The following is a 23,520-nucleotide window of genomic DNA, read 5'->3' as shown; positions in this document are numbered from 1 at the left end:
ACTCCTCAAAGCCCACAGTAAGCTATGCAAGGAAGAACTAATCACCTCTGTCAAATACTTTAAAACAATATATATCATTACAATGAAGAGGGAAAGGCCTTATGCTTAGGTTTTTCTAGCATGAGGACAGAGCATGCAGCTTAATCAGGTGATCTATTTCCATTCTTAAGTCCAGGGTAGATTTTAATAGGGGCTGCAGCTGGTAATACTTCCCAGAACAAAGTATTTTACAGTAAGCTGAAAGCGCTTATGAAGCAGCTTTGGTAACAAAGGAAAAGCTGTAGCTACTGTACCACTTTCTCTTATGTCCACACAACCAAAAGAGCAGTAGTGACTATGAATAGTCATGTTTTATGCAGATGACAGGAAGATGGTATGAAGCCCCTTTCAGAAGATCCACAGGACTTTTTACATGAAGCCCAACCCAGCTTTTTAATATGAACTCCAGCCTCTTCAGATCCAGTGGTAACATGAAAAGCCTCAGGACAAACACTCAGTTCTGAGCCACTGCAAGAAACTTGGTTTTCAAAATAGCTTTGCCAAGGCAGCCTACAAAAGCAAATGGAGGACAGCAGCATGTGGCTGAGGTGACAAGAAGAACATCATGAATCCCTACAGCAGTCCAAGGTGGGACAACATACCCTCTTTTGCAGACAGTGCAGTGTTTAACGACCAGGCTTGTCACTACGAGCTCTGTAGCCAGAACCCACGCTTTCAGTGGCATTCCAGTGTGTAGCATTTTCTGCCTGGCAGGTAGTACAACACCAAAGGCAGCAACCTTTCTTTTGCATGGCATTATCTAGTGGAAAAATGTAATATATGTCAAGGCTTCTTAAGGCACCGTAAGGTATACTCCACTACAACCGTGATCTCATTGTAGAATAGGCAAGTCAATATAATGGTTACTAAGCTCACGTCAAGAAAACAATCTTTGGCTGTCAACAGCTAGGTCAAACTGCAGGACCTTGAAATTTTGAGTTTTCAGCTTAGCTTTCACTGGTCATAACAAAGGTTAGTTACACTGAAACGTAAGTTTGTCCAGTTTGGGACACTGAAATGTCTTCTAAATCTCAGAACTAAAGTGAAAGTATGGTTAATCCGATACTGCATAAGCCAGGCCTGTTTGTAAAGAAAGTGCATCATACACAGTTCTGTAGAGGAAGAAAATAAGCAACAAGTTTTATTCAGCGTTAAGTCCACCAGCACAAAGATTACAGGAGATAGAAAGTGCATTAATAAAAGCTAGTCTTTACCAAAAAGAAAATATATTATTGATTCAAAATATCTTACACTTGAATGATGTAATAACTTACTCTGGGCACCTACTGATTAAGAGAAATATCAAGAGAATGGCTGCTTCATAAGGAAATCTAACTTCCCAGTTAAAGTCTGAGAATTTAGTAGAGATCACTGAGTCCAGCAGTCTTCCTTGCTTTCTGCATTAATGCCCTCAGCTGGAACTGTTTGCGAGACAGAAGACGTACATGCTGCAGAAAGAAAGAATAAGAACAGCTGGCTATTGGGAAAGTTTTGATATAATCTTAATTATATTGCAATACAAATTTTCAAAGCATGACACATTCCATGACCCAAACAGGATGTTAGTGTTTTGGAAACAGTGTACACAGTAGTCTACTAAATGGCATTTTCTTGGCTTAAAATGACTTGGAGATGGCTACCAAATGCAATCACTATAGTTTGGGTTTTTTTGTGAGTTTAGTTATTAACTCTCCACATATTCTTATCAAAGAGAAAATTAGTAATATGTACTCCAAGGTGAAGTCTGACTAATGCACTTCCCACAGGGCAGAGAACAGTTCTTTTAAGAGTAAACAGAACTAGCAAGCTACAGAAGAAGGAAATAATATGTCTCTATGTAGTGCATTGTACAGTGGATGTTAAAAAGCACCTAAGTGGTACCCTGGGGGGAACCTCAACTGTTAGAACAAGGAAGGACTGGTAACTTTTGTTACCCAGTAGCCCCAGTTCAGACTACCAACACTTCACACTAATCTTCCCAGATCCAATGGCAACATTAATTACTCTGACATACACATTTGGTGTAGTTTTATTCCACATTGAATAGTGTTTTTATTTCATATGCCATCACCATGCATGTAAGTTCAAAATAAAGGAAGGTTATTAGATCAGACATTATGAAAACTTCCAGCATTAAGGACAGCAAAGAAAGGGAACAAATTGTCTAAGAGGTCTCTGCTAGAGACACAAAACTAGCTGGCGCTTTTTTTTTTCCCTACGATTCTAACACTCCACTGGCTGCCTCAGCAGAGGTATCCATAGGCTGCAAATGAAAAACTGTCTGAATACTCCAATCACCCTTAGTTTCTCTAGAATTAGGATGCAAGCCCAATGGAAAGCTTATATTGACATTGTTGGATCCCTCTAATGATAAATTAATTAATATCTATATTTTTAACCTGGTCTTTTATCTTCATTCTGAAATTCCTCTTCTAAAACTTATGTTTCAACATGTAAGTATTTATGTTCTTACAGGATCCTAATCAGTGAAGAAATCACTAACATTAATAAGCTGAATAAGAGAATCCAAAGTATTTAAACAGGTTTAAAATGCACATCTTAAAAACATCCCAAGAAACCTACCTTTAAAAAGACATCAAGGTCTATCACTCCACGCCTCAATGCTTCCCCAAGATAGAAGATGGTGTCTTCAATTGCATTTTCCTCTGCATATAAGTTCAGGATCTGCTTGTAAAGTGGTGCCGTAGGAATAATAACTTCATCTATGTCATTATTTTCCGATTGACTTTCCATTTTCTCTAAGGCAGAACTGAGCTCCTCATCCTTCTTCTTGAGAAGTTCAATATTCTTGTCAACTTCAGCCTAAAAAGAATTAAGATGTTTGTTTATTCCTTTGGTCTCGAGAGCTGAATGTCTTCTTGTGATAGAACTGTCAAGATGAAAGACTGAGACATGCCAGTTGATCTTTACTTCTCTACTCACCTCTATTAAGATTTTTACAAAAGAAAGAGCTACCAATCTATAGATTTCAGTTTCTTTCATTTTAAAAAAGTAAAGGCTGTTTTAGATAATGTCAATCCATTACCAATTTATAACTGCAGAGAAGGCATGCTAACAGTCTAAGTATTTTGAAGGTGCCACATAAGGAAAAATAACCATTTAAACTAGCTAAAGATAATAAAAGCAAAGCCAAAATAATTATCTGCTTTAGAAACGTGTCTTTTGGAGTAAGTTCCTATACAAGTTTGCTGAGCATGGATCAAACAAGCACTTAACTCTATTGACAGGAAACAAAATATACTGGCTTCACCCACTAATGGTAAATATAATTTAACTGCATCTGTATGAGATGTACCTCCTTTTGCTACTTCTGAGTTTCCCTCCTGATGTTTTTGATGTCCCATAGCTAACACACTGGAAGAGACTGTACACCACTGCATTTTTCCTCATATCACTCAAAGCCACACAGACTATTATCATATTCTACTCTATCTGTCCCCACTGTCTGACTTCTAGACTGAAGTCCTAGCTTTACTTAGTCATGTTTTATATTGAAGCTGTCTGATACGCCAGATCATCCTTCTTGCCTTTGCATCAAATATCTGCAGTTCTATTATGTCCTTTCTTTCCAAGACAGGAAAGACTAGAATTACACACCACATTTAAAGTGGGCACATCATAGATTTATATGGTGCATAATGGTATCCCCTGTTCTCTAGTCCTTATTAATAATTTATAATTATTTTTTTAAAACCATAGTTGAGCACTGAGCTCGTTTCAAGAAACTGCTCATCAATCCCAAAATCTTACTCCTGGGCAGTAATGCAAGGAACAGATGAACTATGCAGAAGATATCAGGCCTTAATGAAAAACTGCAGGAGACTGAGTAGGAGAGACTCTTGTCTGGGAAAGAAAAGTCTGCAGGTTATAAAGGGAGCCATGACTAAAATCAGCGTCTCTGCATTAAGACACTGAAATGTTCTCCAGTGCTGCTGTTATACATTATTACACAGAAACAGAAACAGAATTATGAAATATCTCACATCACTGACATCTTTCATGGTGAAGATGGGGAAAAATAACACTGTTGTTCTACTACTGAACAATGACATTTGTAGGATACATGCACAACAATGCATCTTTCAGTCACTGCTATTTCTGACTTGATTCAGTCTGAACACGTGCATTTCAATTTGGAAAGAGAATATGTATTTAAAAAGCAACACACTGGAAGCTGTGATATTTCTATCATGCTTAAAAATGAATTAATTACATGCTTCTGTTCACTACTAGGAATACTCAGATACAGAGCAGTGTTTCATCTCAGCTTACCACTTCTTGATCCAGGCGAGTTACCATCTCTTCCAGTTTCTGGTGTCCCTTCTTCAGGTCCTCTTCTGTCCGTTTCAAGGCATTGAGTTCAGCTTGTGCACGATCCATTTCTTCTTTCATCCGCCATCTCAGTTTATCACTGACTGCTGAAATAAGGGAAGCTCGAATGGTATCCTCACTGATAGTTCCATCCCTACTGGGTCCTGCACAAGAAAATTCACAAGTGTAAAATTAACTCTGTTCTGCACTGGCTTCAGTATAAAGCCAGTTTGGGAAAAAAGTGGCTAACTTGCTGTATGTACTTTAGCAATATGAGACAGTAAAAGAAATTGTTTTCCAGAATAATTTTCAGAAGCAGTGAAGAGAAGACAGTGAGATAAAACACATTAAGATGCACGCAAGTAAAATGAACAGTATGCATCCATTCATTCACTTTCCTATTCCCGTAACCCCACTCTTCCTTTAATTTAAAAATGGGCTGGCCATTTCCCCTGAAGTCTACGAATGCTGTTAGTCTTTAAAAAAATAATAAATTTCTGGTAAACTCTATAGAAATTAATGGATACATGTATTCAACCACGATCAGTGTAATGGCTGGCTTGAGACAGTGAATTTGCCTATAGGTACTCTATCTTGGCTTGCCAGTTACTGGCTTTGGGGTTGTTTGTTTTTTTTTTTTAAGATTAATAAAAACAGATAAACACTAAGCTAACAAAAATAATTTAAATGAAAAAGATCTTAACTGCTGCCCTTTTATATTTATGAAGATCTAATAGCAGGGTCTAAGTGACAAATTACTGGACAGTATCAAGTGATCAAAAAGCGACAACATGATCTAGTCTTTCCAATTGGTTTCACAATTATTATCATTCAGCCATCCTAGGGCAGGTATGGGAGGGCAGTAAATTTGCATTAATATAGAACATTTGTTATTGAGGTAATCTTACTTTAACAAGCAACATTTATTAAAAGATTTATAAAGCAGAGACAGAAATGCTAATCAATTGTATTAACATACGGTTTATCAGTATGTTCTAGCAGACTAAAATCAGATGGCAGTCTTTTAGGTACATGTTCAGTGTTATATTGGACCTACCATTTCTTTTTTTAAACTCCTGCAGGATGATACTGTAATTGGAGTGGGGTGGAGGAGAGCATGGTTTATAAAATTAGGCGATGGCACCCATGAAGAACCTGCAAAAATTCTCTCTGAATAAAATACTTAACTTTAAAGTTAGCTGAATAAAGAGCATTAGTCAAGCATCCAGAGATTCTGTGGAATTAGTTATACAATTTGATTCTAACAAAAGCAAGCATAGCTGTTTTAGGTAAGTGTAAGACAAAGATGATGACATACAATTTGATTGCAGGTATATTAATTTGCCAGTTTCACCTGGTCTATCATGCCCAGAAAGTCAGCGTAGTGATTTTAGTAGTAGTGAGCAAACTACTAACCAATATTGTTCTGGCAGCATATAACTAGCTTCTATAAATGGTAAGTATTACAGATGAACAGCAACAGAGACTGCTGCGTAACTGAGTTACAACAACTGAGGTTACTACCTTTTTGATTGTTTTGATTACTAGGTACAACTTGTAATTTCAGTTTATTAAATCATTTAAATGCAGCAATACTAGAAAAAACAAAAGAAAATAAATTCTTTAATATATTTCACTAGTCCCTCCCCCTGTGAAGCACAAGAGGCTTTCACATTTAAGCCTGAATATTACTACTGCTTTCGCAAATGAGCCTTCCAATGAGATTACCTTATTTCAAAAGTCTGTCGCTAACACCTTTTTAAATAGTAAGGTAAATCCTTTATGTCTATCACAGGAAGTGCTGTGTATCTGCAGACCAGGAAACTTGGGATTGCTGTAGAGAATGTAAAGTGGCTACTGGTTGCAGAATTGTATCCGTATTTATCACAAACCACTTCAACCATTCTTCCATGAGAAAAACTGCAGTATCACAGTTTCCCCATGCTTGTGCCTCACGCCTTTTAGATCAGCGAAATTCCAATTGGATTGGAACAACTACTAATAAAGCAAGAATTATAGCAGGTTTTGTGCCCAACCTTTCCCACTTTTATGGATGAAATGTAGAGAGATTTGAAGTTCTCTAACTGGAAAGAAAATCTGCAAAAAGAAATCTTACCAGAGTATCTTTTTACTCAGAGACACTGTTATCAAAGCCCTGAAATTGTTATGGCATTGTATTACATCGTATTTCCCAACACCCTAGATCTAAAAAAATTACAAAGTGAAAAAGATAATTCAATGAGGGTCCCATGAATATTACATAGCTAAAGACAAAATCGCTAGCATATCCTTTGTTTTTCCTTCCCAAAGATTCAGAAAAGTGTCTCAAGTCAGCTGAAATCCAATCAACCCCTTCACTGTCCTTAATAATCACAGGCCCTCAGAAGAAGCAAAAGCAAACAAGCAACTCAAACCGTATGTTAATTTTGCCATTTAAACACAGTAGTTCAAAGATTGGTATTTTTAGAGTAAATTATACTAAGATAAACAGTCATAAATATATTTTTTGAATACGCTATTGATAGTACTCAATAACTAAACTACTATTGGCTAGAAATAAGATTAAAATAATTTTACAACAGTTATTCAGGAAAAAGGTGACATTTCAGCATTACAGTGTTCTTGGGGCAGGTTGGCTATCTTCCTGATAATCAGCAACAATCCAGAGCAGAGTTTAAAAATCTAAACTCTGCCTTTAGAAACAAGCACCTGAATGTTAAAACTATCATTTTTCTGTTAGGGTATCGTCATAATTAAAAAAAAAAATAAAAACAAACCACCAAAAAAAAACCCAAACCCAACCAAACAACAACAAAATCTATTTAGAGTGTCTGTTGTTATTTTTACACTAACAAATGCAAACTTTTTAACAGGACTGCACACCTCCGAATCCTTAAAGCATCTAGAAGATTTTTTTGACTTCTGCTGCTAACATAACAAGACTGCATAAATCCACATATCTTCCCTGTGCCTTTTAGTCTGTTCCTGTCCACAAAACCTACACCAAGCCATGTATGTGGAAAAATAAAGCTATGCAAATGACATGAGAGGAACTATGAGAAGGTGCACATCATGCTTACTAATCCACCAGATTCTTCTCAAATTAAGAAGAAATCAGATTTTGATAATTACTAATGTAAGCACTTTACTTACATACAAATTGCACCAGAATATGTGTAGTTTTTTTAAAATAAGCTAATTAATATTGGAAAAAAGAGATTGAATCAACTGGTGCAAGGATAGCCTTACGAAAATATAAATGTCCCAACACTTGATCTGATTTACAGTTCTGGCTTAAGCAATTCACCCTGTTGCCAGTTAATAAGATCATCTTCAATATTTCATTAACTATCTATCAGAATCAGCAACAGCAGCTGTCAAATGGCACCATACACACAAATGCAGGAATTCTTCATGGCCACTTCTTATGGAAAGGAGAAAAGAACAGTACTTTATACACTGAGAAGTAAAACTTAAACCAAGTCAGTCAAACGATCTGGGACAAAGAGTTTATTCACTGTTTAGGACTTCCTGTTTAAAGGCAGCCAATTGTAAATATAAGTGTTCCTAACCAGAACAAAAAGGTCTGATTTCACTTCAAGAATAGGATTAGCATGATTTCAGTTACTGTTTATTTTACATAATGAATTATTCTCTAACTCAAAGTCAGAACCAGCCATCAGGTCTATTTTTTTCCCCTCCCTGATTTGAATGAGGGGCATAAAAAGTGAGATTTTATACAAGGCTTACTTGCAGAGTAAAGTAGGATGGGGCGGGGGGGGGGGAGATCACAATACACCTAACACAATGAAAGTTCACATAAAAGTGCCAACAGATACAAAAGAAGTCTTTGAACATGTAAAAGATCATTTTAATACAGCTCAATTAGATTTTTCTATCTTCTTAAAGAGCATGAACCCTTAGCATTTTCTGTCGCTTCCATAATTAGCCCAGCTTGGGGAAGATTTTATGGCCCACAGCCATTAAATCTACAGAGCCCTGAAACCCCTAACCTTTCCAGGCAGACTCTGGTTTCAGAAGTGACCTTATGGAATCATCAAACTAGTAACTGCACCAGAAGGGTAATTAATGGCAGATGATCGCATAGAAAAAGAAGCCTGAAGGACTATGTGAAAAAACAGCTATTATTAAAAACTTAAGCTACTCTGAATGAGTATTTTCATTCAATTCAAAGTTCACTATAGGAAACACCCCCCCCCCCCAAACTCTGAAGTTGGTGCACCTGATATGCTCCTAAATAAACCATCACAATAAACAATAGCCAAACAATCTGTATAAGAAACATTTTCAGTTGAAAGAAAAAAAAAAGTACTGTAAAAGACCAAACAGTACTGTAAATACAGTGGATGATTAAAGAGACATGTTTGCATTTCATTTGGCACAAGAAATAAACCATGTATAACAGATGTATGACTTTCACCTAGCTGCATCGAATATATCAGTCTAATGTTAAATTGCCACTACAAAATCTGGCATTACAACACAGTATCAGACAATCTAACTCAGAACTTGAAGAGCCTTCTATGATGTCTAGCAGATATTCCACCTCTCCATCTTCACTGGGGATGAAAATGAGGGAAAGAAACAAAATAGGACACATCTATATTTTAAATTAACTCTTTACTACATAAAAGCAAAACTGGATCTTTTTGAGAAAGATGCTGCAGAAAGTTGTGTTCCCTAGAAAGGTTCTTATCACCTCCCTACACGAGAGCCAGAGGAGACCACTAATTCCCAAGGACCCAACTACAGGCTCAACACTGAGTAATGTTTGGGCTACTCAAGTGGGACAGCAGCTTTCTTGCAGTGCGCATGGTAGACATACGTCACCTCAGATTGGAGTTGACCACTGAGGCAGCCAACAATTTTTCAACAAATTAAAAGACTTTCCTAATTCAGAAGGCTGAAAGAACTTGGACACAAAGGATGGGATCACGCACAAGAAGAATACAACATACAACTTACTGTTGTTTCCAAATTCTGTAACAACAGAAGAACTCAAATACTTTAAGAGTAAAGTAGAAGCATTCTTCCATTGCCAAGCTGTGAACTTTCTTTGTCCCCATGTGTGTGAATGAAAATTTCAAAATACACACAGTTCTGGAGGGAAGAGTCTGTATAAATAACTGGGAGTTCACACGTTAAATGAAGAACCTATAGATGCACTTTTAAATTACGGTGCAAGAGACCACAAATGATTGATATGCTGAACAAGGTCACAAAAGAGTCTACGTCCTTACCCTGTAACTGGTCCAAAAGGGCTATCATCCAATTAGGAAGTTACTGCCCTAACCCCCTACTTAACTAGATGACCTTTATCACTGGTTCCCAATCTGTTACACATACACTAACAGTGAGGTGCAAAGCGGAAACCAAGCTAGTGTATATTGCCAGGAAATGGCCATGGAGCAGCAGACTGGGAAAAGATACACATGAATATGCTAGATCTTGCTTGCTAAAGGGAAAAAAGAAGGAAGTAACAAGTAGGGACCATTAAGAAGCAAAAGTGAAGAGGCCGGAGAAAAAAAAATCAGTAAAAATGAAGCTCATTCCAAACTCATTGGAAACCTCTGCTTTAGATAGCTATGACTTCCGGAGTAAAGAAAGTCTAAATAAAGAGTAAATAAAGTGAGTCCAGTAGATGATTAAATGAGGACAAAAGCATTTTTATAAACCATGACCATGAACAGAGCAATGCAGACAATCAAAAGTCACCTACAGTTAAAGGGCGAGAAAAAAACCTTGAGGCAGTTACAAGCAGTCGTCTTTGAAATATTCACACAGCACACACAATGCACTGCACAAAACCAAGAATTTATCAAGTTCCTGACTAAATAAAATATAAGGGGAAGGACATAAAATGTATTTTATTCTTCCTTTCAATAACTTTTTAAATTGAAGATCAATTCTTTGGAAGGTCAGATTAAGAACAATACATTCCTTTTTCCATTTTCTTTCTTTACATGTCAGTTATAGAGGAAACCTTCACTTCAAAGAAATCCTTTCAAAGCTACTCACCAACAGTAGTCACAGGAGGCTGAGAAGGGTAGTACTGAACACTAGTGGTTGCTGGAAAAGGAACACCACCCGGATAAGGATAGTTTGGGTAGCTGCTTTGACAAAGAAAGATATGCTAATGTTATGTAACTATTTGTACAATATCATCCATGTATATTATCTTTATGGCACCATTTTAAATATTTGTTCACATAATAAAATGTTTAAATTGCAGGCCTTAAATTGCAGTTATACTTCTGCTCTTTTCCTGTTACATTAACATCTTTCACAATTTGTATTTCTGGTATGTTAAGAAGCTACCATTTTATCTGAGACCCTATCTAGTTATTGCCTGGTCAAGAATTTGGATCATTCCAAATTCCCTTCAATTTCTTAATCTTGCCATGCAATTTCTAACTTGCCATATGAAACACCAAAAGTATAAGAAAGAAATTACTCTACCTACAAACTCACAACCGCAATTTCAATTTAATAATTTTTAATATGATAATAGTTCACAAGATGACTGCTTTATATAAACCTTAAAATGTTGTGCAAAATATGGTTGCAAGATGAAACTCCTCCAGATATTCTCAGCCCTGCTCTGAAGGATGAAGGAAAGCAGAAGTATTCATTTATTCACTGAAACAATTACAAGATGACATATAACATGACAGCCTACAATACCTTTCTGAAATACATTTACTATCAGTTGAAATGAAGACTCAAATTAGTTAGTACTAGACTGACAAACACCTGCATACAACAGAGCATTAACCGTGGCGACAATAAACAAAGTGGTCTAAGAAAACATGTAAAATATAAGATAAGCATATTCTGTGCCTCCTCAGATAATTGCAAATTTAATAGTTCTTGAAACCTTTCTGTTCATTCATAAAATATATTATTTTAAAAATAGTTCTATTATTCATTTTTGTACAAAGATTAAGACCACTTTAAATAAACATATTTAGGAGGAAAAAACTTGCCATAAGAACTTACCAAAATCCCCATTTTTCACTTCTTAAAACAAAACACCCCACTTTCACAATGCTCACAGGGTTTTAAATTTTTTTTTTTTAAATCAAGATGTTCTACACTACAACAACTCCTCATATGCTTCTAACACAAAATCAAGACATAAGGGTATTAATAATAAAAAGAATTAATTACGATGTGAAAGAATGTAGGTACACACTAGGAGGCAGCAATCAGCATCTTACTATTTACTAAGACAGAACTGCAAGTTCTCTGGAAAATAAAAGCCTTGCTTTATATTAATAAAAGCTTTAAAAATAATTTTGTGCCCTTCAAATTCTCTTAGAGTGCTCCGAATTAATTCCACATTTATGGAGTCAAGGTTTGTATTAATCCATCAACTGTTTGGTTTCTTTCTTCAATGTTTTGAGTTGCTAATTACCCCAAGCAATACTAACAATGCTAATAAAAAATCCCAGCTTGTAGGGGTACATTTCTTTTTAGATCATGTAAACATACCAAGCCCATAAAAACTAATACGATATATGAGTAAAGCAAGATAACATCTGGCAGTTAGGCAATAATTTTCAAAATATATTTACCAACCAAGTACATAGCATTTGAAGCAAGCAACACTAGGGAAGCTAAACCTTTATCAAACTTTCTTTTGGCTATTGACAAGTATTGAGTCCTCACTTTAAAAAAAACCTGCCAGCACCATAATTATACAACAAATATACCATAAAAAAATACAACTAAGACTAGATGCTATTCATTGAAACTGTCTATTATGTAAATGATGATAGTTTAAAGGGGTTCTTACCTCGGGTTTGGAGTGCTTCCTGCTGGATAGGTAGATATTCCACCTGGAATGCCTGGCACATAGGAAGCTAAACAAAATAATCATTTGATGTGTTTTTAATTTTTGTAAGTTTAATGTATATGAAGTCTTAAGCTGCATTAAGACGCTCTTCAAAGTAGTATTGGACAATGAATAGAATATAACATAATATAAAACAACAGTAAGACAAGTCATTCTATGGCCAAACCCCCTCAAAAACGTATACCCTGCATCCTCTAACACCATCACTTCTCACAACACTCCCAGACGTTTCCCATGCTGCTCTTGTGCAGCTTGGCAAGAGGGATACATGCAGATGTTTGCTGTGAGCTATCTCTGTGCCAACTGACCAAGGCAGCTGCTTCCCCTGGAAACACGTAAAGGACTAAACTGCAGCGGGCCCTCCCTGCATGTATTGACCAGTTAGAATTTCCCTTCTGTATCCAAGCACATTTCCATAAAACGCAAGCAATTTCTGCATTTCTGAAGGTTCTACCTCTACCTAGGAACTGTGGTTACAATATTTTCAAGAGTATTTTGTTTGGAAGGCAAGTATGAGCACTGTAATTGAAGTCAACCGCACATTCCTTAGAGCAACTAGCTAGAACACCTTTCACTGCATGTTTATTTTTTTCTTAATCATTACTTTAAACTAACCACTGCATGGATAAAAACAGATATCGATTTAAAAATGCACAACAAATAGTTGTACTAAGTAAAATGTGAATACATAAGAAAAAGTATCTGCAGCTAGGGAACTAAAAAAAAAGGCATGTTATTAAAGATGACTCTCTTGAAGAGCTGTCTCCATTTTTTATACAATAGCTGAAAAACAGAAAATAACCTTTCCAATGTAGCCATTGTTCTCTACTCACTAAATAATGAGTGTATCATTCAAGTACCTTCAGAATAGCTAGACTTCACAACAGTTGATTAGCTATTTAACAATCCAACCATGTTCTTCCCCAGTAACTTCTGCTATTTAGAAGTTATACTTAAAAAAAAGAGTATCAGCACATATAAATGTCTAAGATTTTAACAGCCTTGGCAATTTTAAGCCTCTTCCTGGAAAACTGACAATTCTATTATTAAAATATAAAATTTTAATTTTGAATATATTTTCCACATTTCTAGCAATTTTAGGAATATTATATCAAATAGCTTTTTTTTTTTTTTAAAGTGACAAGCTATCTTCATCTTTGAATGCTTTCAAACAATTCAATTTAAGGGCTTCATTTCTTCTTAAACAGTGTATCTAGAACCTAAAACACCCCAAACCTGAATGTCTGTAAAATAAGGAAAAACTGATTACATGAGTAAAAGTAAGTAGCTATTAACAATGTGAAAATCATGAAACATTTCCACTGAAATTATTTCAGCTATGCCAGCACTGAGTGACTGACTGCAAGAGTAACCAAGTGTGTTTCAATTGATGGTCCTTCCTCAAAGCACAATACAGGTCACAGTCTCTACTGAAACTATACTTGTACTGACACCCACTATTCTTGAAAAATCAGAACAGTAGAATCATCTAGTGCTCTTACAGGTAGAGTAGCACTAGACAAGTTAAAAAGTCCCAAACACTTACCTTTAACCAGCTACCCCTAATGGTCCCATTTATGTTTGCTACCCCTTTTCTCACATGTTAAGAACCTAAGACCTTGGTAAAAATGGTTTCTGCTGGAAACTGTAACTAATAGTACTTCAGCTTTTCAGATGTAACACTATGATCTGATAACAGCTGTATTTCAAAAGAAATCAGACACAGCCTTAAAAATACAGCAAAACCATGTAACCCCAAATACAGCCACTCTATCATTAAATTAATGTAGAAGTGTTACAACATCATTAAACAATCTGCAGTTTATCTGCTCCCCAACTCCTCCTGCCCCAGTCTTTGGCTTGAGTAGGTCTATTCTACTGGGGTTTTTTTTTGCCTCCACCCAATGCAGTCTCCTCTTGGAAGAATTTTAACAATTTTCTGTTTCCCACTTCCCTTTTTTACCCCCACCCACCTATCCTCAGTCTTAAAAATAAGATGCCTCCAGAAATTTAAATAAATAAAAGATTCTTGAGAATTTTGGCAAGAAAATAAGAATGGGTACCAAATCAGAGTACCAAATCAACACAGAAGAATGAAAAATCGCAAGGCAGGTTTTTTTTATATTGAGCCAGCAATTATTAAAAAAAAAAAAAAAAAAAGAGGAGTGTGGTCACAGGAAACACAAGCAGTATGCTTTTGCTTATGAAATCAATGGTTGCAGGGAACTTAACAGATGGACTTGTATTATGAGAACTAAAAAAGAAAGACACAAAGACAGTTATCTGAATAATCTCTTCATAAGCATATCTCTGAATGTTGACAGGTTACTGGCTGTTTTGAGAGGCTTGGGGGCATTTGTGTGTGTTTTGGTTTGTTGGGTTTTTTAAATGCAAACTTTATTTTTCCCTCCCTCCTAAAAGCCAAAAAACCACATTCTTCCAACATAGCTCAAAAAGGTCAAGTACAGCACAGGTGAATTCATTAGCCAGCAATATAGAAAGTCATTTGTTGACAAACTATGCAAAGCAACAATCACTTTGGAATACTAATATGAGTATTTGCAGATATTAGTAGCCATGACCACTTACTAGTTGGTGGGCCTGTTGCCTGGTATGGTGGGTAGCTTGATGAAGCGGTAGGCCGAGAAAAGACTGGAGGCTCCTCACCAAACACAACAATCATGACCTGAATCAGTTCTAGCAAGTCTGACTGGGGCTGTGAGGGTAAGCAAATCACAAGTTGTTGATTTTGCTAACAGACAGTTTAGCTGACTATAATAACAAAATTATAACATTCCATCAGCTTTCAAAAGCCATCTTTTTATTTGTGGGTTTTAAGTTTTTTTATATATATCTATATATATATATGTGCATATTTAACTTCCTTTCTGGATTCCTTTACAGATACCAAACCCAGCCAGCTGGTATTCGAAACTGTATCATTTACACACAGTAACGTTTATACTCAGAATAAACCGGGTACTACATGATTTCATTTCAACTGCAGGGCAATAAATAACTGAAGATGACAGTGCAATGATGGATTATATTACATTTGTTAAAACTTCAATCCACTCTCCAGCATGAAAAAAGTACAGGTCACTAAGTTTTCAGACATTTCAATTTCATACAGCATATAGTTTTTGCTCAGGTTCAGAATGGCTCAATAGAAAAAAATGTTTTAACCCACTAAGGAGTGGCACAAATCTCCTTTAAATATAGCTAAATGAGGCTTCTCAGTTTATAACTACATTTAATATAGGCATGACTTAATTTTGTCAAAATAAGGACAAGCATCCTGAATGCAGCACTAGATTAAATATCCTATTTCCAAATTTTTTTAGCTCTATAATCCACTTAATTATTTTTACCAGCCTCTCAAACTGAATGAATTCTGTATCACCTGTACCTTAAATGATCCTCTTGCTTGTGCAAGACCTGCATCCTGATCTGGGCAGTCACTTTCCACTAGTACAATGCAAGTGCTGAACTACCACCCATGCTTCATAAATTTATTCCTGTTAATCACTTTTTACAGAACCATGTATCTTGTACCAGTCTTCTAACCTTGTCAGTGCAGTTTATCTTCTTTACAAGCCCGTGTTTTGGTCACAACTTCTACAAGGCCTGCACTGCTCAATGCCTTTACTGGTAAAGCAAATACACCTATATACGCGAAGCACGAGCAATGTCTACATAAATTAGTCCAAGTGCTCATACGAGTCCATTTTAGTCACCGAGATTAACTGCAGCCCAGGGGTGTTCTAACAGAATGTATAAGTTCCCTTTCGTAAACATTCTTATCTCACAGATCTTTATGTCAGTGTCCTGACAGAGAAGGATGCCTATGCTGCACTGTTTGATCAGACAAACTGTAACTAAAGATGCAATTAACCAGGCAAAATGCAACATCCTGAACCTTAAGACATTACAAATAATCAGCAGTTGTTTTCATTTTAAAAATTGTTTAAGATCTCAAATAAAGAGGATTATGTTTTTGGTCAAAAGAATTCAGAACTGCACAATTTGAGAATTTCATGTTCCCTATACTTACGTATTTCCACTCATGCAGATAAGGAAGGTATATCTTTCCATTTGCATCAACATGCTTCCCAGTTTTTATTGTCATAGAGCTAGTGGGTTTAACAAAACAAATTGGGGGGTTGAAAGGGTAGGTGTCCAGCAGCCACAAGCAAATTGGGATATTGTATGTGTTACCTAGAAAAGACATTTTGAAAGATTTTAAAAGTTATTCCAACTCTTCAACTGTCCTCTTGTATCCAGATTCATTAAAAAAATCCTTAACACAGTAAATTCAACTGCACAGAGTCAGAAGCCAAAGCCAAAATCCACTAATAACATTCAACAAAGAGCTCACAATATGGCCATGAACTCAACGTTTTTCAGAACAATTTAACTTTGATTTACAGTTATCATTTACCACTAATACTTTATCTCATTTGTTCTACAATGCAACATTACTAGACCCTGATCTGAATTACTGTTAGCTGCAGCAATAAATGGGTTTCAACCCTCACTCAATTGAGACGCTTGAAAAACGTGCAGCATTGAAAGAAGAGAGATGCTACAGAGCTGTACAAGACTGAAGAAGCAATGTTCAACATTAACATTTTATTTCACAGTAATAGTAGGGAACAATTTCTTTAAAACATTATACTTTGGACAAGTGAAGGATTTCAAGAAAATAGTGATCACTGAAGTAGCGAAGTTGAACCGGGACAAATCTAAATCGTTTTTCATGTAATTTGGGAAAATAACGGTGATGGTAACAATAATAAATGCATACCTCTGTAAGGCACAGGAATAGTTCCACTGAGGCTCATCAACTCCCTAGATGAACCATCATTAAAAACTGAAAGGAAACAAAGAGTATTTTTAAAACAAACATTTTTGCTACATTAATCTCCGTTTAGGTTATACCCCATCTATTTATTAGCATAAGTTTTCAGAAGTTACACATATATAAACTCGGCTTGAAAGGTTCTGCTCTCGCACATTTATGGACTAGGAAATTATTATCTACAGTCAGGTAAGTTCTTATGAATAACGTATTTCTGAGAGATGAATGCCTAATTATTGTCAAACTACCTTCACTGCAAATAAAACTGTTTCCTCATTCAGAGGCCAAGTAAAACATGTCGGAACCATACAAACTGCAAATCATACAAATTGCTGCAAAGATAATCTGAACTCAAACGTAATTTAAATAACAATTGCCATTTTAGGGTTACAAAGAATTCCTTATGCTTTCTCCAAAAAAACAGGTCAGCAAGAACACTGAAAATTACTGGGCCATAGGCATTTGTTACATAATCAGTAAAGGTAATTCAACGAAACAGTAATACACTGAAGAGGAAGAAATGCATAGCACTTGACTTGCTACCAGATCTTAGTCTTAGTTCATAAACTGCACAGGAATCCTAACCTCAATTTACTGAGTTGCTGCATTTAGTTTTCACATACTTTCGATCCAATAGATTATTCTTGGCTGAATAAATCAACTTCTGGTAATAAAGCTTTTCCTAATTTCACCTAAAAGTTTCTAGTCGTACTTCAAATGTGGTGTATCATGTACAATTCTTTTAGTGCTAATGTTCTGCAATGGCACCTAGAACATGTTAGGATGTAAATGGAGGTATATATTTCATTATTAATATAAACTTGAAAACTACCTCAACAGCAATGCAACCATTTTCTTGTTGATCATTTCACTGCTCCAAAAAACCAGCAATTATCTGTAAATGGTTCTGTGCTCAGCCTTTCTGAGGCAGCTTAGAAAGATTTAGGTAACACAAACGGGCTTCTTCTACAGCTCAAAGTTACCTGTAATTCTGATCACTATCATTATGCAAATTGGTGTACGTTATTCCAACCACAGTCCTTTCACTATTGTTTCTGATTCTCCAGTCACTGCATGAATTTTTATTTCTGTGCAGCTGTTGGCTTGCAGCTATTCAAGTTAAAACTAATTTATCTTTGACCTTTCACGTCCCTTCTTAATACTTCCCAATCCAGATCTACAATTCAGAAAGTATACTATAAAATCTCTGATGATGTATTAGTAATATAAATTAGCTCACAGAGGAATCCTTCAGGTGACAGTTAGAAAAAGGTTATCAGAAGGAGGATAACCTCAGCACCTGTGCTGGCTCACTGTATGTTGTGAAACCATGCCCTCAGCCTCTGGAGCTGACCCTAGATATCACCTTAATTTAACACGCTTGAATTTACCCAGAACCTTTAGGACAACAAACAGTGACTGTCGTTGTTAATGTACATTACAGAACCTCTCATACCAATTTTCTATATACTTGACTAGGTTTTCTTCATACTCTTAAGGACTGCCATGATCACTTTTAATGAAGTATCTGTTTATTGACTTACAGCTCTTTCTAAACAGAACTCTAAAAATATCTTTATATGGCAGCAAAGCTGAATTTATAAGATACCAGCAATCTCAAGACACCAACTGATATGACATCACTGAGTGATTAACTAAAAGTGAAGCTGTGAAAAATGCAACACTTGGCACATTCGATAGACTGAGGAATATAGAAAGGTTATTCTAGAAAATAACTGTTTCTAAGGAAGTATTGATGTCAAAGATCAAGAAGAGAAACTCAAATTATGTTTTCTAGTTTTATTCTCCCTTTTCCCCACAAAACCTACCAAATATATCTAAACCATCAACATTACTGAATAGTAACAAAAACTTTCTCATGCGCAGACTAACCATATGAATCCATGACAGGTTTGAGGTCCTTGTACTGGGTAATAACACTGGTTGTCTCCTGTATAGTTAGGTCTCTATACTTATACTGGAAAACAAAAGACAGAAGAATTACTTTAGAGACTAAATTTTCAGTATAATTTAATTTCATTTTATTTTACCCAACAGATTGCATTTATGAGAGTTTACATTGATATATGGACATTCTTCTCCACTCTTGTTTTGGAATAAGAATTTATTTCTCCGTATTACTTAACTGAATGCTGCCTATGTAACTTACCAAACTTTAACAAGGTGTTAAGATGCTTTTAGGCTTAAATAAGGGTCCATACATGAAGTGATTTGGGTAAAGCTACTGCATTTGCATTCATGTAGTGATGGTTTGAACATTCCCGATACACAGCTATCTGGGATCTGAACCTCACAGATATCTTTCATAGAACTTTTCAAAGCATCACAGTACTTATCAATTACTGATCAGTATTTTCATGTATTCTATCCACTAGAAAGAAGACATTTCAAGGCACGATATTATTAGTAATAATACTGGTTTCATTCACTTCCTTTCTTCAGGAGCAGGGAGTAACTCACAGCACAGAGGATCTGTAAGCCACAGATACATGACTACAGAATTTAACAGCCTCAGAACTATAATCCACAGACAACAGAGGAGATGCTCCTGGGCAACGGAGAGTTGGTTCACCACATGGTGAACCTTGTGCTCTTTAACCTTGTGTCCATTCCTCCTGATAACTACCATTAAAAAGAAAAGCTAACAATGTAGTCCCTTGACAATGTTTTCACTGTAATAAAATAAAAAAAAAAAATTACAATCTTCAGCTGTCTTAAGGAACATAAAGAGACAGCATCCTTTCATTCAACCATGGCAGCAAGACCAAAGGCCCAACACAATGAAATATCTGATACCCAAAGCACGCAGATGTTAGCAACATCTGAACAAATTAATTCAGACATTACCCAAGAGCAAAGTGTGGTGCCACAGCTAAATGTCACCTTTGCTCTGACAAACACTGGTAATTTGTGAAGCTTAGAAACTAACGCTTCTTCCTCTTATCTACAGAGATTGACAAGGATACTACTCCTGGGCATGACAACTCTTATTTAATGAGCAGAAATGAACACACCATGCCATTTCCCATAACATCACCTTAGTCTACAAAAAGCACCTGCGCTTTGGGGGATGCTGTGACTTATCTTCCGGAAATGACCAAGGGCAAAACAGCCATCTGGTCAGTCTGCAAAATGCTGGTCTGTGGGAAAGCAAGCAACCCCTCCAGTAGGGATGCCTGTGTGTGCAGGGAGGCACCAACGTAGAGGTCAGCCAGCCCCTGGGTGCTGTTCTGATGAGAGGGCTATAGCAAAGCATCTCAACCTCCTCTGCAAAGTGGGTGCAGGGCTGGGAGCATGCAGGAGGGGCTTGACAGAGGAGAGACAACTTTGGTAGCATTTGAATACATCCATCCCTCCTTACCCAACACCCAGCAGAAGCGAGAAATAGAGAACAGGCATTGCTAGAACATGGAGACAGATGTTTGTGAAATTTCGGCTAGGCCAGCCAGAGACCGGCAGCACATACCCACACCACTGAATGTGTTACTACAGTACAAATGAAAACGTCACCAGCTAGAAGGGGTCTTTTTATAGGAACATACCTTATGGTGCAGGATACAGGCTCAAGAAGATTGACATAATCACTATTAAAAAAAGAATTGTCTTCCACTAACAGAAGCTCCTAACAAGCACAGGGATTCAGAGTCAGGATTTAACTCCACTTTTGGCACAAGAGTCTCAAGTCAGTTTAGTCAAGGAATAGATGAAACAACGTCTGCCTGCTCAGCAGACATACCAGGAGTCTGGTACGACAGGGCTGATAAAACCTAGATTTGGTTATCTGGGGTGCTTCTAAAAATTAGGCCCAACACTTGAAAATTAAAAATTATTTTCATATGTCTCTTAAAACCACAAAAATGAATATTGCTGCAAATAGTTTTCACACTGAGTGATGAATAATTACCTAGTAGAGGTAAGCTTGTAAGATTCCAGCAACTGCCACACGCAAAATTAAGCGCTACATCAGTTATTAATTTCAATACTTAGATCCAGATAACTACAGAAGATCAAAGTTCTGTATATTAAAATGACATACGAAGAAGTTTTTCCTAATGAGAATGATGGCTTTTCTAGATTTTTTTTATTATTTAAAGCACAAAGTATACTCTTTTGTGGTTGCTTCTCTTTTCCATTCTAAGGAGTACTAGAATATTACACAACAATCTTTTCCTGTGGTCATATAGTAAGTAGCTGAGCATTTCCAAGAAATGTCAAAATCTCTGTGGAAAATATAAGATCCTAGTGATTTCTACAAAGGTGACTAAAACTGATAATTTGAATTCTTAATTTCTAAACTTTCTTTTTTCCTCCTCCATTCTCAGATGGCAAATGCATCATCCTCATTTTACATATCAGGAAATAGATCACAGAGATGAAGCTTTTAAAAAATCAGACAACAGTTAAGTGCTTACGTTTACCCAAACTAGTGCTCAAGTCTTTTGTTATCTCACACACTGAACTATTCAATATGGGAAACATCACTAAGCATTCCTCTACAAAACAGAAAGTGTAACTGTTTTTGAAAAATAATGAAGTAGTAATTTCATTTTTCATCAGCTATTAACTACATTGCACTTTGAACTTACCTATGGAAAGTCAGATGGGGGTATAAAATAGGCGAGTGCAGGGGAAAGAGGACACGGGACTACCTTAAATTCTCTTTCTTCTGTGGCATGGCTATAATTCATTTAGGGAAGACCAGTATATACAAATATACACATGATCTCATTTGCTGACAACAAATTAGCATTTGGCACTCATTTTCAAGCTGATAAAAAAAACTGTTTATGATTCCACACAGGTGAAAGACCCTTTAATAAGCCTTCTTCAGTTTTGATCAGATTCTTGCATATTGTATTGAATTTTAAAACTGTGCAAATACAACGATTAAATGTTGTTAAAAAAACCCCACCAAACCAAAACCATTAATTCTCCCTAAGTAGTCAGCCTCAGGTGGTTTCATTTCAAGCTGCTGGACAAAGCCCAGCTTTCACCTGAAGAGTGGAAAGAGCCACTACCCATGGTGCTGTATTATTCAGTGATTAATGATTTACTTTCCAAGAGATTTTATTGTTTCCTTAAACAAGGGTGATAAAAACCCGCCGCTACCCTAGTCAATGAAGTTGAACTCGCCTTCCACCTTCATTTAACCAGCGAACGCAAATGACGCTATATAACCCAACAAGCCACACCGCAGCCCCATCCCACTTCGATGCACGACAGCCTCAGCTAGACAAATGGCTTCTATTCAGCTTTGACCGGCAATATCCTAATCCAGAACTAAAGTTTCGTAGAACTACAAATAACGACGTCGTTTAGGTTTTCACAAACTAACTCCAGTTAGTTAGAGGCCGGACACAGCCTTTTCTACCGCTGCTTCGCCCGGCCGTCGACACGACTACCCCCAGAGCTCCCCGCAGGCTGGCGAGTGTCCGTGACCGCCGGCGAGGAGGGAAACGAGAAAGGGGAGCCGACCACCCCCGGGGGCCAGCGCGAGGCTGAAGGAGGCACCGGGCCCCCGCTCCGCCCAGCGCCTGCGCCAGGCCGCGGGCAGGACCCCGCTCCCCTCCGCCCAGCCCCTCGCTGAGGCTGCCGCCGCCTCGGCCCAGAGGGCGGCCCGCCCGACACGCCAGGGCAGGCAGAGGGCAGGGGCTGCCCGCAGCCACCTAGCCGGGCCGGTACGGCAGGGCAAGGGCTCCTGCTGCCCCCGGCCGCGCCGTTACCTTGGCGAGCATTTTCTTGAGCTGGCTCTCGGAGACCGCCATGGCGGCCAGCTCCTCCTCCGCCCAACCGCCGCTCCCGGTGCCGCCGCCCCCGCCACACACCGGCCCGGCCTAGCAGCCCTTCCCCGCCCCTACATAAAAAACAGGAAGCAGCCGTGTGCTCCCGCTTCCGGCAAAGACACCCGCTTCCTCCCGGCCGCGACGACACTTCCGCGAGAAGGCGAAGGTCACGTGGGGGGCCGGGGCCGCGTGCGCAGGGTTGCTCGTTGCCGGGGGCGCTGCGGGCCTCGGGCGGGGCTCCCACCGGGAGCCCCATGTCGCGACTGCGGGGGCTAGGGCGCTTAAGGAATCGCCGCCAGAGATACCAGACAAAAAAACCAGAAAACCGTTTTTATAGGAATTTGTAAAGGGCGCGACTTAATAGCATTCGATGGCAAGGTTTACTCCATCCCTCACCCACCATAGAAAAAAAGAGCATGCAAAGGGCAATCAAATTAGAATTGGGTTAGAACGATTTGTACATGATTTACCCAGAGTCAGGGAACTCGAGTCAGAATGTGATTTACATGGGAATGAGGGGAAGCAGATGAGGGATACCCTCCCCTTGAGTCACAACCCTCTTGTCTTCTAAACCTCTCCTTGGAGAGGAGTCTATTGTGGATTCA

The 23,520-nt window shown here is 37.6% G+C and overlaps 1 protein-coding gene across 2 annotated transcripts; it reads right to left on the bottom strand.

Moving 5' to 3' along the window:
* Positions 1-1,174: 1,174 nt before the first annotated feature.
* Positions 1,175-22,897, bottom strand: TSG101 (tumor susceptibility 101; the record flags this gene model as incomplete). Of its 2 annotated transcripts, none has more annotated exons than XM_082000853.1 (10): positions 1,175-1,487; positions 2,623-2,862; positions 4,333-4,535; positions 10,411-10,505; positions 12,191-12,257; positions 14,840-14,966; positions 16,305-16,468; positions 17,058-17,123; positions 19,005-19,089; positions 22,856-22,897. In XM_082000853.1, the coding sequence occupies 10 exons, from the start codon at positions 22,895-22,897 to the stop codon at positions 1,398-1,400; spliced, it is 1,179 nt and encodes a 392-aa protein (XP_081856979.1). In that variant the 3' UTR covers positions 1,175-1,397. The 2 variants fall into 2 exon arrangements, with proteins under 2 accessions (XP_081856979.1, XP_081856980.1); XM_082000854.1 differs by having other exon boundaries at positions 10,411-10,502.
* Positions 22,898-23,520: the final 623 nt, after the last annotated feature.

The sequence above is a fragment of the Phaethon aethereus genome (genome assembly GCF_964289735.1).
Source record: "Phaethon aethereus genome assembly, chromosome: 5".
Classification (NCBI taxonomy): Eukaryota; Metazoa; Chordata; class Aves; order Phaethontiformes; family Phaethontidae; genus Phaethon; species Phaethon aethereus.
The sequence above is the reverse complement of the archived record's forward strand: the minus strand, read 5'-3'. Positions and strand labels throughout refer to the sequence as shown.